General features: G+C 37.9%; 1 protein-coding gene across 1 annotated transcript in view; it reads left to right on the top strand.

Moving 5' to 3' along the window:
• The window catches only part of CFAP43 (cilia and flagella associated protein 43), a 105,459-nt gene that overhangs the window by 20,738 nt on the left and 68,143 nt on the right, over window positions 1-16,578 (top strand). Inside the window, exons 6-9 of the mRNA XM_059054358.2 lie at window positions 2,077-2,236; window positions 5,538-5,605; window positions 7,190-7,321; window positions 11,670-11,786. Coding sequence (XP_058910341.1) covers window positions 2,077-2,236; window positions 5,538-5,605; window positions 7,190-7,321; window positions 11,670-11,786 — 477 coding nt within the window. The remainder of the gene's footprint in view (window positions 1-2,076; window positions 2,237-5,537; window positions 5,606-7,189; window positions 7,322-11,669; window positions 11,787-16,578) is intronic.

Genomic DNA, 16,578 nt, shown 5'->3' on the forward strand with positions numbered 1-16,578 from the left:
TCCACCTTCCCCTGCTTTATTTTTCTCCCACAGCACTTTCAACACATAACATTCTATATATTTAACTTCTTAACTTATTTTTACTCTGTTTTCCCTCACTAGGATGTAAGCCCCATGAGGGCAGGTTTGTGTGTGTGTGTGTGTGTGTGTGTGTATTTTGTTCACTGCTACATCCCTGTAATTAGAACAGTGCCTGTTATGTAGCGTAAGTATTTGTTAGATGAATGAATAAAGGAATGAAATACATACAGAGCTCTCAAGGAATTTAAGAATTCGGTTAATTTGGCCATTAGCTTATTAAAAATGTTTTCTGTCCCAAATAAGGATGTACCACTTTTATAATTAGAAACAAATAAAAATATTATTTAAAAATGTTTTCGGGCTTCCCTGGTGGCGCAGTGGTTGAGAGTCCGCCTGCCGATGCAGGGGACACGGGTTCGTGCCCTGGTCCGGGAAGATCCCACATGCCGCGGAGTGGCTGGACCCGTGAGCCATGGCCACTGGGCCTGCGCGTCCGGAGCCTGTTCTCCTCAACTGGAGAGGCCACAACAGCGAGAGGCCCACGTACCACAAAAAAAAAAAAAAAAAAAAAAATGTTTTCTGTTCGTATGGCTGTAAGGATGCCTAAAGAAAACAAAGACGTTATGTTGTAGCTAATGCAATTCTAAATAATAGTATAGCATTAAAAAAACTAATATAGTATTAAATGTTATGTTACAAACAAATACATCTGTAAATAGATAAATAAATAAAAGTAAGGTAGTATGTTTGACTTGTTAAAATAGAAAGGAAAGAATGCCATGTTATGTTATGTTATGCCATGTTATGGTACCCTGAATTCAGGATCTTAATCAGTGCCGTGGAAGGCACATGCCCAGAATAGCTGCCATGGCTATTTTGACCTCTGGGAAGGAAAGCAGGTGGTCCAGGACTTACAAGGAAGCCTCCTCTGTGTGGACAGGAAGGGGGAGTGACCTCTCCCCTGGTGGACACAGTGTTTAAGGCTGCAGGGGGCATAACACTGAGATATTATCATCTAAGGCACAGATCAGCAAACTGTCACCTGCTTTTACATGGCTTCAAGCTAAGACTGTTTTTTACTTTTTTTTTTTTTTTTTTTGCGGTACGCGGGCCTTTCTCTGTGTGGCCTCTCCCGTTGTGGAGCACAGGCTCCGAACATGCAGGCTCAGCGGCCATGGCTCATGGGCCTAGCCGCTCCGCGGCATGTGGGATCTTCCCGGACCGGGGCACAAACCCACGTCCCCTGCATCGGCAGGCGGACTCTCAACCACTGTGCCACCAGGGAAGCCCTGTTTTTTACATTTTTAAGTGATTTTTTAAAAAAGAGATATGTGACAGAGACCTATGTGATCTGCAAAGCCTATTCTCTACCTGGTTCTTTACAGGAAAAATTTGCCATAGACCCTTGGTCCATGTTATTTTTAGTTCCCAAAAGCGACATTTCTTCTAGGTACGTCCCAAAGATTTTGTGCACTTCTCTCTGAGTTTTCCATGGAATCAAAGTCAAGTAGGATGTTTCATGAACTAGAGAGGCTACCAGAGGCAGACAAAGTATCCTCTTATTCCCCGTGGCAGTTAACCAAGCAGAGGATCGACGCCAACCTCTCCATAGCCACTCAAGGAAAATCACATTCATGCCCCCCTGCAGAACCAGGAGGGGAAAGGTTGACCAAAATCTTCCTCAAATGGTGTGATTTTAGCTAAACAATGACTTTCTTAGATCCAAGATATCAAAAAGTCCACCAAGAAACAGTGTAGAAGTTATTACTCAAGACTTACGTGGGACTTCCCTGGTGGTGCAGTGGTTAAGAATCCGCCTGCCAATGCAGGGGACATGGGTTCGAGCCCGGGCCCAGGAAGATCCCACATGCTGCGGAGCAACTAAGCCTGTGCGCCACAACTACTAAGCCAGAGCGTGTAGAGCCGTGCTCCACAACCAGAGAAGCCACTGCATATTCATCTGTTTTGTCTTGGACATTGTTTTTGCTGAGTATTTCTCTGGTTCTTAAGCCATGACTGTTGTCTTAACACAAGGTTTTAAATCTTTCCTTGAAGCCTAAAGACGATCTATATACTTTGCTTCACCCGACTATGCACTGCTGGACTCCAACAAGTGACCTATATGTTGGCTGTGAAGAGGGTCATCTTTTAATGATTAGTGGAGAAAACTTGAAGGTAACTGTGCTTAATAAGATAGAAGACGGACCACCAAGGGGTAAGAAACTGCTTTGCTTTATCTTCCCAGAAGTGTAGCCATTGGTGATGTTTTGCACTTGACAGTGGATGTTTTGTTCCCTATTTTTCTCTTTCTAGAGACATCTTTGATTCCTCCTTCTATATCCTCTAGTTCATTACTGAGTCCTCTGGATGTTTCTTGTAGCTAACGTTTTATTGAGTGCTCTATGCTTTAAGCTTTCTGCTATCACTCTATATGTATATTTCACATAATCCTTAAAACAAATTTGTAAGGAAATACATTTTTATCTTCATGATATAGATGAGGAAATGGAGGCATTAAGAGGTTAAGAAACATGTCCAAATTCACATAACTAGTAAATTATGGAGCTGACACCTGAACCCAGACAATGACTTCAGAGTCCAAGTTCTTAGCTACTATGCTATATCCTTTCCCATACATATGCCTGTTGTGTTTAATCAGCTAATGTGCCTTCCACAATGACCCTTTCTCCACAAGACCTTCTTTTGAGACCAACTGCCATCTTGAAAATTACTTTTTGTTGCTAGCTTAGAATTTCTGAGAGAATCTGACCTATTCTCCTTGGATCTGGTGTCCATTCCTGGTCCCATCAGCTGTGGCCAGAGTTGGGCCTCAGTCAGAGAAGCCAATATCACCTTGTGAGGGGCTACGTGTAGACACTTTGAGAAGAGATTCTCAGCAGGGAAGGTTCTCCAACCTGACCAATGCACTCTCCACTCCAATTCCTCTTATCATTTCACACCTTGATTTCTGCAGCAACCTTGGCTGACTTCATTGACCTTCATCTGCAGCTGACCCAAATCAGGCATCTCATCCCTGCCAAACTGCATTTCTTGAAGACCATTTTCAGCATATAACTCAAGGACTACTTTGCCTTGATTTCAAGCCCTCTCTAATCTGATCTTACCTGCGCCATTAATATTATTTCCTGCTACTCCCCAGTATGAGTTTCCTGATCTAGCCAGTCATTTCTTCCCATCATTTCACAGATATACCACCCAGCTCGTTCCCTTGCCACCTTACTCTCTGAATCCTCCAGTTCCCAGCTCAAACACCACCTCCTACAGCAAGTTTTCCCCGGCGGCATGTCCCTTACCTGCTCCCTGACTCACTCCACTGAGAAAGTGAAGCCATTAGGTTCAACTTTCCTACCCCAGTCCCCATCTCTCTTCCCTTCACTGTCACCTGTACTCTTCAGGCCCAGTCCACCCTCAGATCCATGTCCACAGTGCCATCCCCCAGCTCTCTAAAAACTAAGCCTCTTTTCTGGCCTATCTTTCCAGTTTCAGCTCTCCCACTTGATCCTTTGAGAAGTTCTCATCATTCCTGTGCTCTCTCTAAATTCTGCCTGCTGGCGTTGGTAGTTACCTTTGTCTAGGATGCCCTTCTCTTCCTTGTCTACCTGACAAAATCATCCATTCTGGAGCCTTCCTCTGTCCTCACCCCAACCTACAGGCAAAATCAGGTGCCCCATCTGGGGTTCCGTCAGACTCACTTCTTTGTTAGAGCCTCATCCTGTGCTGTTACAACGCCCCATGTGCCTGTCTGTCTTTGCCACTAGTCTCCAACTCTTTGGAGTTAGGAACTGTGACTTACTCAAACTTGGGCTCTATAGTTTAATTCCAGAGATTGCTAGGGAGTAAATTGGCACTTCTGTGTGTTTGTAAAGTGAATTATCAAACAATGTTTCGCATTTCCAAATCCCTATCACACTTGTAATGTTTTATACAATTTAGGACTTAGTTGTATGTAGTCTTTTTTTTTTTTTTGGCCACACCTCGTGGCATGCTGGATCTTTGTTCCCTGACCAGGGATCGAACCTGTGCCCCCTGCAGTGGAAGCACAGAGTCTTAACCAATAGACCACCAAGGAAGCCCCTGTATGTAGTCTTATACTGTTCACTATTTCCTTCCTGTACACTATTTTTAAAAATTATTTTCATGATACATTATAAATACTTTCAAGTAAATATTTATCCAGCTCTACAATGTGGAGGACACTAAGCAAGGTGCCTCCAAGTTGACATAGGTGGCAAATATATAATCTCATAATCAGCACCTTCAAGGTGCTGATTTATATTTTATTAAAGAGAATATGACAAGTTGACAAATAATTGCAGCCAGGAAAATTAAGATGTGAGGAGAACTTCATAAAGTGCTATGGGAATTCAGATGAGGGAAAACTGCCAAGTTAAGTCATTTTGTAGGTGGCATTTAAAATAGCCCTTAAAGGATGGGTTCACAGACAGACAGAGATGAGGTTAGGTGGGTTTTGGGGCAATGGTATCTGCATAAACAAGAAAACATGGGGAAGGCTGAGAAAAAGAAGTGGTCCAGTTTGTCTGCAGCATCGAGTGTTATGCAGGAATAGTGGGGAACAAAGGGACATCTATCTGATACCATATCTGACCTTGAATGTCTGACTAAGGCATTTATACTTAATTCAGCTGACAGTGGACTGACATCAACTCCTGAATGGGGATGTACCCCAATTGGAATTGTGCTTGGGGAGATTAATTATCCATAGTTCAGGGAAGCACAATCCTAGAAGCAGGTGGCTATAAGTAGCAGGCACCTAGATTAGGCCAGGAGTCATAGCAACCTGGACTCTGGTGGCAGTTGGATTGGAAAGAAGAGACTGCTGGGGTGAATAGTCTTTGGAGGAAAGGACAGTATGTGTCTTAGCATCTGGCAAAATGCCAAGCATGTATTGTTCAGTAAGTAAAAGTCTGATACATGTCTCTGAGCCTTTGATCTTGTAATTCTTGCGGTTTATCTACATAAAAGGTAATATGCTTTTTGTTACTCTCCCCAGGACAATATTTCATTAATAACAAAGTTCTTATAGATCACGTTTTCTTTTTACTTTTTTAAGTCCACTGTGTTTTATTTGCTGAGGTATAAATTTATGTACCATAAAATGTACAAATCTTAAGTATACAGCTTAATACTAATACAATTTTTGTCTTTTTTCTTTCTGATCCCTTAAAATCTCTGACAATTTCTTTCCTAAAAAAGAAAATATATTAACTATATAATTCCACAATGTTACTTCCATAGATCTGATGATACAGAACATTAAAAAAAAAACTTGTGTGATTTACATCAGTAGTCATTGCAAAGCAGCTTTTATTCTTCATTGTTTGAGAAGCATAGCACATATCCTGATAGGAAGTTGATTTGTGGAAAGAAGAATTACAAAGAAATGAATAGTCCTAGGAAAGCAAGTGAGATTAATTACTCTGTACAGCACTTTTAATTACGTGTCACCTGTTTTACCTTGTTTTTCTTTTCCAAAGTTGGAAGAAATCTTGTCAGTCCAGTCACCATGGCATATCAGAAGGGAGGTGTGCTTGCTTCTGGAATTGTAATGTATTTTTTTCTTCAAAATTAATTGCTTTCAAGAAAATATGCAAACATCTGAAGCTAACACAACGTTGTAAATTAACTATACTTCAATTAAAAAATGGTTAAAAATTTATTTCAAATAGAAAAAAAAGAAAATATACAATTTCCATTTGCTGCCATTTACTATGATGAGCCATAATTTGGGATGTCAAGTTCTGTCAGATTATTAATTAAAATTCTGTTTGGGGGAGATGTTTATTGTAAAACTTTTTATTATGAAGAATTTCGAATATATACAAAATTAGAGATAATAGTATAATGATCTATCTTATTGCAAATAAGCAAAAACAGGATTAAAAAATCCAACCCCCCAAACACACACACACACACACACACACATACACACACACACACACACGAAGGAGTCAAGTCTTACAGAGTTCACCAGCCAGTAAGTGGAGAAGCACTTGAACCCAGGTGTGGCAAACTCCAAAGTTCTTGCTCTCATTTATTAGGGCACACAGCCTCAGTAAGTATGAAAAGAGGCCAGACCAAGTTACATTTCCATGTGGTTGTAATCAATGCTAAGGTTTGGAGCTGACCTACACTAAAATCTCAGGTCTACTGGTAGCCGTCCCAGAACACTGTTAGCTTTGTGTCTTCTTTTGCCACAGATCACATCTCCAGGAACCTAAGGGCAGCTAGGCAATGATGTCAGGATGAGAGATGTAGCTCCACCAACAAGAAACAATCTGGAGCTCATTAACCTACATGTAGCTTGTAATCTCCTCTCCCCAACCTTGCAACGGACTACTTCTTCCTACATGTAGTCTGCATTTGTCCTTCGCAAGGCCACCCTTGGTGTGTTTTTTTAACCTAGTTTAAAGGCGAGATTGGAGCATCTGCTCTGGTGAGGGATGGAGAATTATGATGGTCTTGGAGAAAGCACCTTGCACATTTCTCCTCCCAGGTCTCAAGTCTAAACCCAGCTGTTTTTCTTGAGAGTAGTTAAATTAACCTAAAGCTGTTTACAACTAATTGATCAACATTTAACCAATCCTTTTTTACTGGATACTTGCCCTGTTTCTAGCACTGTGTGAAAAAACTAGAAAAGAAAATACAAAGGAAATAAACAGCACACTCCCTACCTTTGAGTCATTTAGAGATTTAAGAAATGCACACAATGATGATTATACATACATTAAGGCTAAGGTCTTTGAAGTAAGGAGACTTCTGGATACCAGCCACATGATAAACTCTGCCTCATCTGCCCCACCTCCTATATAATGAAGACTATGGTAAGACAATAAATGCTAAAGAAGTTCAAAGAAAGGAGAGATCAGTAAAATTTTAGGTAATTGAAAAAAATGTGTCACAGAAGAGATAAAATTGAAAATTGACCAGGAAACATGGTTAAAAGTTGGCTAAATAAAGGTAAGAAGCCACGGCATTCTAGATAATGTAAACATAGATGATGATTCCAAAAATGAATAGTAGATGGTAATCAATAATTCTTAGCTTGTTTGATGAGGAAAGTATATTGAATACTATGCCTTGATCAAGACTAATTTTCTTCATTTATCTCATTGTTTTTGGTCTCTAGGATGGCTTTGTGTATTCTTTTCTTATTAAAGATACAAATTACAAAGTAGAGGATTTTCTTGAGGTTGAAGGGCCTGTGGAACATTTGATGTTTTCTCCCAGTTACAGAATGTTGCTGATTCAGACAGACAAGGTATGCTAGATGGTGGTTTCTTGACATGAAATTTCAGATATTATAATTATCATCATTGCATGACAGGAATGAAGGGCAGAGTGTGTTGCATAATGATACACTACTAGTCAGGACTCTTTAGCTTGCAAATGAAAAAATACCCAATTTAAAAGACCTAAATAACAGAGGGATGTTTGTTTGTTTGTTTTTGTGTGTATAACTGAAAGCAAGCAAGGAATTGATATAAATCCAGGAGCTCCCATGATGCTGCATCCTTGTTTTTCTGCCATATCTTGGCTCTGTTTCCTCTCTGCTTCCTCCTTTTCTATGCAGACTCGCCCCTGTGGTGTCAAGAGAGCCTTCTGCAACTCCAATTTTGTATTTTTATCCTCTTGGTGACCCTGGTAGAAAGATACCAGTTGGAAAAAAATGTTCTGGAATCTAGACTCATTGTACTAACTTGGGTCACCTCTCTACCCCTGGGTCAAGTACTATGTCCAGAGGGATTCTAAACTGTCATCGACCAGGCCTAAGTCACAAGTCTACCCTTGGACCCTGGGTAGAGTCAATCCACCCAAACATGAACTGAGACTGGGATCATGGGTGGTTCTCTTAGGAAAACACAGGTTCTGTAAGAGAAGAAGGGAGGGAAATAAATACAGGATAAAATCAAATGCCCACCTGAATTATACTGTTGGGAAGACTCCTAGGTCAGGATATATTAGTTTCTATTGTTAGGCAATTATTTTAGATGAATTACAAGTAAAGTTCAATGATTTTCTGCCTCAAAGAAATTTAAATTTAAATATAGAAAGACCTAAGTTTCTGTAATTACCAGAAGTTAAACTGTGCTAATGATGTTTTAATAAATGACAAATTTAAAATATCTATGGAGAACAGGAAACAATAAAAAAGTAACATAACAGAAGGGAGAAAGACACAAATATAAGTTCTAAAAAAGAAAAATATACTAACAAAGAAAAAATTAAATGAATATGTCTGACAGAAGACTGGAGAATCAATGAACTGGAAGATAGATCAGAAGAAGTTGTCCAGAATGAACCCAAGTGACAAAAGTATGGGAAATACAGAAGGGAGGATAAGAGAAATGAATGATACAGTGAAAGGATCTAACATGTATTTGATTGGAATCCCAAAGAGGAGAGAGAGTAAGACAGAGGTAATATTTAAAGAGATATTTTCTAGAACAGATTAAAGACATGAATTTACAGCTTCAAGAGGCCCAATGAATCCCAAGCAGGAAAAATATACACACTTAGACTTAACAAAGTGAAATTTTTGAAAACCAGAGACAAAGAGAAAATCTTAAAAGCAGTCAAAGAAAAAACCAGATTATTTCAAAGGACTTTCAGTTACACTAACAGCTGACTACTCTGGCAATAATGTAAGTAAGAAAGAGTGGAATGAGATCTTCCATGTAGTGCAGGGGTCAGGAAACTGTAGACCCATGGGCCAAAACCAGCCTGCTGCTTGTTTTTGTAAATAAAGTTTTACTGGAACACAGTCAGACCCACTTGTTTACGTATTGTCTATGGCTGCTTTCACACTACAATGGTAGAATTAAGTAGTTGTGAGAGACCACATGGCCTGCAAAGCCTAGTGTACTTACTAGCTGTCCTTTTATAGAAAAAGCTTGCTGACCCCTGATTTAGTGAAATAAGGTTACTACCACCCGGAATTCTATACTCAGGGAAAATACTTTTCAGTACAGGGATAAAAAAAGACTTTCTAGGGCTTCCCTGGTGGCGCAGTGGTTGAGAATCCGCCTGCCGATGCAGGAGACACGGGTTCGTGCCCTGGTCCGGGAAGATCCCACATGCCGCGGAGCAACTAAGCCCGTGAGCCATGGCCGCTGAGCCTGTGCGTCCGGAGCCTGTGCTCCGCAACGGGAGAGGTCACAGCAGTGAGAGGCCCGCATACAGCAAAAAAAAATAAAAATAAAAAAAAAATAAAATAAAAAAAAAAGACTTTCTAGACACTCCAGAATTGAGAGTTTGTTAGCACATCATCACTAGAGAAAACTCTAAAGAATGTACTTCAGGCAGAAGGAAAATGACCCCAGGTAGAAGGACTGTGATGCAAAAAGAATGAAGAGCAGTAGTAAATGTGTAGAGAAATGTAAGTGAACACTGACTGTATAAAACAGCACAAATAATTCAAAGTTGGGTTTAAAAATAACATTGAATTAAAATTCCAGACAACAATAATGTAAGTTGGAGGGAAAGGAGTAAATGGAATAATGTATTTCAATTTTATTTTATTTCCTGGGAAGAGAGTAAATGTTTTAAGTAACTTCTGATATTTATAAGTTAAGTATGCATGTTCTGACTGCTAAGGTAACCATAAAAGAACTGAAACATCATATGAAATGTCCACATCATAGAGGGGGGAAGTGAAATGTTAAAAAACAACAATGCAAAACAAGGTAAGAAAAGAGAGCAAAAGCAACACAAAACAAGTGAGAAAATAGAAAGCATAAATTAAAATGTAGTGTTTAATCTCAAATATACTAGTAATTACAATTAAAGCAAAACAGAATAGTTGGTCTAGTTAAAAGGCAAAGATTACCATATTTGATTTAAAAAAAATCCAAAACTAACTCTGCACTGTTTTCAAGTGACATATCTAAAGCATAAGATTGAAAGTAAATTTTTAAAAATACAGTAACATTGAAAATAAATTCAAAATTGAAAGTAAATTTAGAAAATAGGAAAAGATATATCATGCAAACGTTAACCAAAGAAAGCCTTTGGAGATATATTAATATTAGGCAAAAAAGACATACAGGCAAAAATCATTACTAAGAATAAATGGGCTTATTTTAGAATAGTGAAAGGTTAAATTCACTTGGAATACATAAACTTTAAAAATATATATGTACCAAATAAAATAGCCTCAAAATATATAAAGCAAAACATGACAAAATGACAAGGAAAAACAAAATCATGATCTCAATAGGAGATTTTAATATACTTTTCTCAGTACATGATAGAATAGACTATGTGTACTCAACATAGCAGCCAAAGTGAGCAAAGCATCCCTCTCTACTACTCAGAGCCGTCCAATGGTGCCCCATGTTATTCTGAGTAAAAGCCAAAATCTTCATTATGCTTTACAATGCCCTTCATGATGTGGACTCCACTCCCCACACTGGCCTTATCTCCCATGACTCTTCTTATTCACCCTGCTTCAGTCATGCTGATCATCATGCAGCTTGCTTATATGCACCAGGCATGCTCCTCCCTCAGAGTGTTTGCACTGGCTGTTCCTTCTGTCTGGAATGCATTTCCCACAGAATCCACATGAATCCCTTCCTCATTTCCTTCAAGTCTTTAATGTAAACACATCTTCTCTGTAAAGCCTTTCTTGGACACTCTGTTTAGAATTTCACACTCTTATTTTGCCATATCATATCCTCTTTCCCTGCTTTCTTTTTTTCTTCTTACAATTATTTCTCTTTAACTTACAATATATATTATTTAGATATCTTTTTCATTGACCAAATTCCCCAGTAGAATGTAAGCTCCATAAGGGCAGGGAACTTTTGTCTGTTTTGTCCTCTGATGCAGCCCCAGCATCCAGAGCTGTGTCTGGCACAGTGTATCCACTCAATATTTGTTGAAGGAATTAATGAAAGGTAAATGAATGAAAGGTAAAATCAGTAAATTCCTACCAAATTTTAGACTTTACAGAGTTGTATTTTTTAGATAAACAGGAACGAAAATATTCATGTTTAACCCAAATAAACTTGAAGAACTTGTGATTAGTTGAAAGCAGACTTCTTATTGCTAGTTAAATAAACATACCGTATTATAATTACTTGGCAAGGATGCATAATGTACAGGATAGACTTTTTGGAGAGGTGAATTTGGAACCTGAGAATGATAAACAAATCATAAGTAACAGCTTCAGCCACACCTCTACAATTTTCACAAGTGTACATTTAAAAGTTTTTGTTAGTGCCCACCATGGTCTAGTATGTGATAGAAGTTATTTCATCTTAACAACTTTTCTAGTTTTCTACATTTTCCAAATTTTCTGCATGAATAGACATTATTTTTAAAGTCAGGAAAAAGTGCTTTGTTATGTATTGTAATCTTAAAAAAATGCTTGGAAATGGAGAAAAGAAGAGAGTCCTATTTATTGATTATTTTAATTGAGGAATGAATGAATGAATCAATAAACATTTATATTTTAAGCTTCTCAAGGTCAGGGCCTTACTGAGTTTATCTCTACTTTCCCACTACCTTTTCTCACACAGTGCCTTGTTCACAGTAAGCATTTAATAACTATTTGTTGAACTGAACACACAATTGCATTATTTTTTTCTTTTCTGGTATATTTATAGGGATCTATTTATATTTACACTTTTGATGAGGAGCCAACCTTTGAAAAACTGCTAGTGGCTTGTGATGGGAAATTTCAGGCAACAGACTTTATCACACCTGGAAATGAATACTGCATGGTAAGGAATATTGTATTGTTTCACAGTAGGATTTAAGGGTAAGATTTTGGAAGTTCATGTGCAACCTGTTGTAAATCCCTGCATTGGGATTGGGAGCATGAAGTCTTAACCGCTGGACCACCAGGGAAGTCCCCCAAAGGTACTCTTGAAGATGTGGTAGAAATGCCAACCCACTTCCATCATCAAATCTACTCCCCAGTTAGAATGACATCGTCATATTGTGACTTCATAATATTAAGTCTCTGAACATGACCAAAGCAGTTAAAATCTTAGGAGCCATCCTGTTTGTTTGTTTATTTTATTTTTTAAACTTTTTGTTTTATACTAGAGTATAGTTAACAATGTTGTGATAGTTTCAGGTGTACAGTAAAGGGATTCAGTTATACATATACATGTATCTATTCTTTTTCAAATTCTTTTCGCACTTAGGTTGCTACATGATATTGAGCAGAGTTTCCTGTAGGAGCCATCCTGTTTGTATTCACCATCCAAGCTTTCCAAGCCAGATTGTTAAGCACATTCATTTCTAATGAGTTGTCAACACTTACTAAACTATTAGTGTTTACCCTCTCAGAGTGATGCAGCCCAATCTGCAAATGAGAATGAAATAGTTGCCATGCACAAAACATGCATTCAGTCTACTTAAAAAAAAAAACCTTCCCTCTACATGCAGAAAAGAAAATTTTTGTCTGGTGTTTAACTGCTTACTTTTAGTTGATCTCAAGAAACATATTTCACTTTTCATATGATTCATCAACAAATCCATTAAGATTTTGGGAGTTCTAGCAAATAAAAAAGTACATAGACTATGGAATATGTTAACACTTAAGGTTTCTTCCAATCTTCAGATTCTGATTATGTGATTTTTCTTCCAGATGTTCTCTGATAAGAATTATGTCTGTTTTTAGGGTTGTTTCAACTCAATAAAAAAGTTTAATACAAGATTTTCATGTATAGGATTTAGATACTTGATCCACAGTATCATGTTACCCACCCCCTAGTATTCAAGAAACAGAATTTAAATTGTATCACATTGCAGTTACTTTAAGCTGCTTTCAGTCTTGATCCTGTGAAAGAGTAAAAATTATCTGTAAAAATGAATATGAACTTTGGGTTTCCAGTCCAGCATGTAAAGAACCTCACAGCAAGTAAAAAGCTGAATTGGGCTTCCCTGGTGGTGCAGTGGGTTAAGAATCCACCTGCCAATGCAAGGGACACGGGTTCAAGCCCTGGTCCGGGAAGACCCCACATGCCGCAGAGCAACTAAGTCCGTGCACCATAGCTACTGAGCCTGCACTCTAGAGCCCATGAGCCACAACTACTGATGCCCGTGTGCCTAGAGCCCATGCTCCGCAACAAGAGAAGCCACCGCAATGAGAAGCCCGCATACCACAATGAAGAGTAGCCCCCATTTGCTGCAACTAGGGGAAGCCCATGCACAGCAACAAAGACCCAATGCAGCCCAAAATAAATAAATAAAATTAATTAATTAATATATCTTAAAAAGAAAAAAGCTGAATAAATTTAAAATCAACAATTCCTCTTAGACCCATCAGAGAATTGAGGTCATAGGGAAAACCACTCCCCCCAAAATTATAGAGACAGACAGGCAGATGCAAAGAATTACAACTTACTGGAGCAGATGCCCAGAAGTAGAAACCACCACTGGAGCCAGTACCCAGGGGGATTACAACTGGAGAAACTGCATATCTCAGACCAAAACAAGGACACCAGAGGAAATTTTAGTTTCTGACACATTCAGCTACAGCAAACAGTAAACACAGTCTAACTCCTAGCCAGATAAACATTAAACCTCACACTACAGCCTATTTAATTCATATTCTTTTACCCAGTACATCATGTCCAGCTTTGAACAAAAATTATAAGGCATACTAAAAGACAACAACAGAAGAGACAGAGCAAGCATCAGAACTAGACTCAGATATGACAGACATGTTGTAATTACCAGGCCAGAAATTTAAAACAAACTATGATTAATATGCTAGGGATTCTTATGGAAACAGTGGACAACATGAAAGAATGACTGGATAATATGAGCAGAGATATGGAAACTCTAAGAAAGAAAAAAAGAAATATTAGAAATAAAAAGCACTGTAACAGGGCTTCCCTGGTGGCGCAGTGGTTGAGAATCCGCCTGCCGATGCAGGGGTCACGGGTTCGTGCCCTGGTCCGGGAAGATCCCACATGCCGCGGAGCAACTAAGCCCGTGAGCCATGGCCGCTGAGCCTGCGCGTCCGGAGCCTGTGCTCCGCAACGGGAGAGGCCACAGCAGTGAGAGGCCCGCATACAGCAAAAAAAAAAAAAAAAAAAAAAAAAAAAAGCACTGTAACAGAAATGAAGAATGCCTTTGGTGGGCTCATCAATAGACTGAATATGCAAAGGAAAGAATCAGTAAGCTTAAAGAAATGTCAGTAGAACCTTCAACACTGAAATGCAAAGAGAAAAAAGAATGAAAAAGAAAGAATATCCAAGAACATGGGACAATTATAAATGATATAACATACACATAATAGGAATACCAGAAGGAGAAGAAAGGAAGGAAGGAACAGAGGAAATGTTTCAAGTAATAATAGCTGAGAATTTTTCAAAATTAATGACAGATCCAGGAAGCTCAGAGAACACTAGCGGGATAAATACCAAAAAATCTACACCAAAGTTTGTTATATTCAAATGATAGAAAATCAAAAACAAAGTAAAAATTTTGAAAAAATCCAAAGGGAAAAAATACCTTACCCTTGAAGAAACAAAGATAAGAATCACAGTGTCTGCTCTTCAGAAATCATGCAAGCAAAAGTAGAGTGAATATCTAAAGTGTTGAAAGAAAAAAAAAAAACAACCCAGGATTCTATATCCAGCAAAATTATCCTTCAAAAGTGAAGGAAAAAATATTTTCTCAGACAAATAAAAATTGAGGGAATTCGTCACTAGCAGAACTGCTTTGCAAAGAATGTTAAAAGAAATTTTTCAGAGAGACAGACCAGCAGGCAGAAGATCAAAATCATAGGTGAATTGAACAATACCATCAATCAACTGGATCTAATTGACATCTATAGACTACCTCATCAAATGATAGCATAATATACATTCTTCTCAAGCTCATGTGAATTATCTACCAAAATAGAGCACATTCTTGGTCATAAAACATACCTTAACCATTTAAAAGAAATATGTTCTCAGGCTACATGGAATTAAATTAGAAGTAAATAACAGAAAGGTAGCTGGAAACTGCCCCCACCCCAAAATAGTTGGAGAGTAAACAACACACTTCTAATAACACATGGCTCAAAGAAGTCTTAAGAGTAATTAAAAATTTGAACTAAATGAAAATGAATATACTATATATCAAGATTTATGGGATTTTGCAGTGAATACAGGGCTTAGAGGGAAATTTATAGCATTCAATGAATATATTAGAAAGAAAGAATGTTTAAGGTCAATAATCTAAGCCCCCACTTTAGGAAATAGAAAAAAAAATTAAATCCAAAGTAAGCAGAAGAAAAATAATAAAAATGAGAGCAGAATGCAATGAAACTAAAAATAGGAAATCAGTAGAGAAAATCTAAGAAACCAAAAGCTGGTTCTTTAAAAAGATCAATAAAATTGATAAACTTCTAGCCAAGTTAATGAGGCAGTGGGGGGAGGAGGGAGAGAGAGAGAGAAGAGATACAAATTACATCAGAAATGAAAATTAAAGAGGGGTCATTACTACTGACCCCAGGGACATTAAGAGGATAATAAAATAGTACAGTCATCCTTCAGTATCCATGGGGCATTGGTTACAGGACTCCCTGTGGATACCAAAATCCACAAATGGTCAAGTCCTTTATATAAGATGGCATAGTACAGTCAGCTCTCTGTATCTGAAGATGCAGAACCCACAGATACGGAGGGCCAACCATATTATGAACAACTCTATGCCTACAAATTTGATAATTTAGATGAAATGGACCAATTCTTTGAAAGATACAATCTACCAAAACTCATACAAGAGGAAATAATCTGAACCTATATCTATTAAATAAATTGAATAAATAATTAATAATAACATTACAAAACAAAACCTCTCAGCAAACAACAAATAGTGGGTAACTTCTTCAATCTGATAAAGGACATCTTTAAAAAAGAAAACCTTAATGAAATCAGCTGGAAGTCCTAGCTAATGCAATAAGACAAAAAAAAAAGGGGGGGGGGGAATAAATGTATTAAGATTGCAAGGGAAGAAATGAAACTTTGTTCTTAGATGACCTGACTGTCTATGTAGAAAATCCCAGAGAATCAATAAAAAATCCCTCTGGAGCTAAGTGATTATAACAGGGTTGCAGCATACAAGTTTAATATACAAAAGTCAATTGCTTTCTTATACAAGCAGTGAAGAATTGGAATTTGAAATTTAAAACAATACCATTTACGTTAGCACTGAAAAAGTAAAATAGGAATAAATCTGACAAAATATGTACAAGATATATATGAGAAAAACTATAAAACTGATGAAAGAAATCAAACAAGATCTAAATAAATGCATAAATATTTCATGTACATGGGTAAGAAGACTCAGTATTATTAAGATGTCGATTCTTTCTAACTTGGCTTATAGGTTCAGTGCAATTCCGATCAACATCCCAGCAAATTATTTTGTGGATATCAATAAACTGATTCTAGAACTTACTGATTCTAGAATTGGGTGGGACTAACACTACCCAATTTCAATATTTACTATAAAGCTACAGTAATCAAGACAGTATGGTATTCGTGAGAGAATAGACAAACAGAT

The sequence above is a fragment of the Kogia breviceps genome, chromosome 2 (genome assembly GCF_026419965.1).
Source record: "Kogia breviceps isolate mKogBre1 chromosome 2, mKogBre1 haplotype 1, whole genome shotgun sequence".
Classification (NCBI taxonomy): Eukaryota; Metazoa; Chordata; class Mammalia; order Artiodactyla; family Physeteridae; genus Kogia; species Kogia breviceps.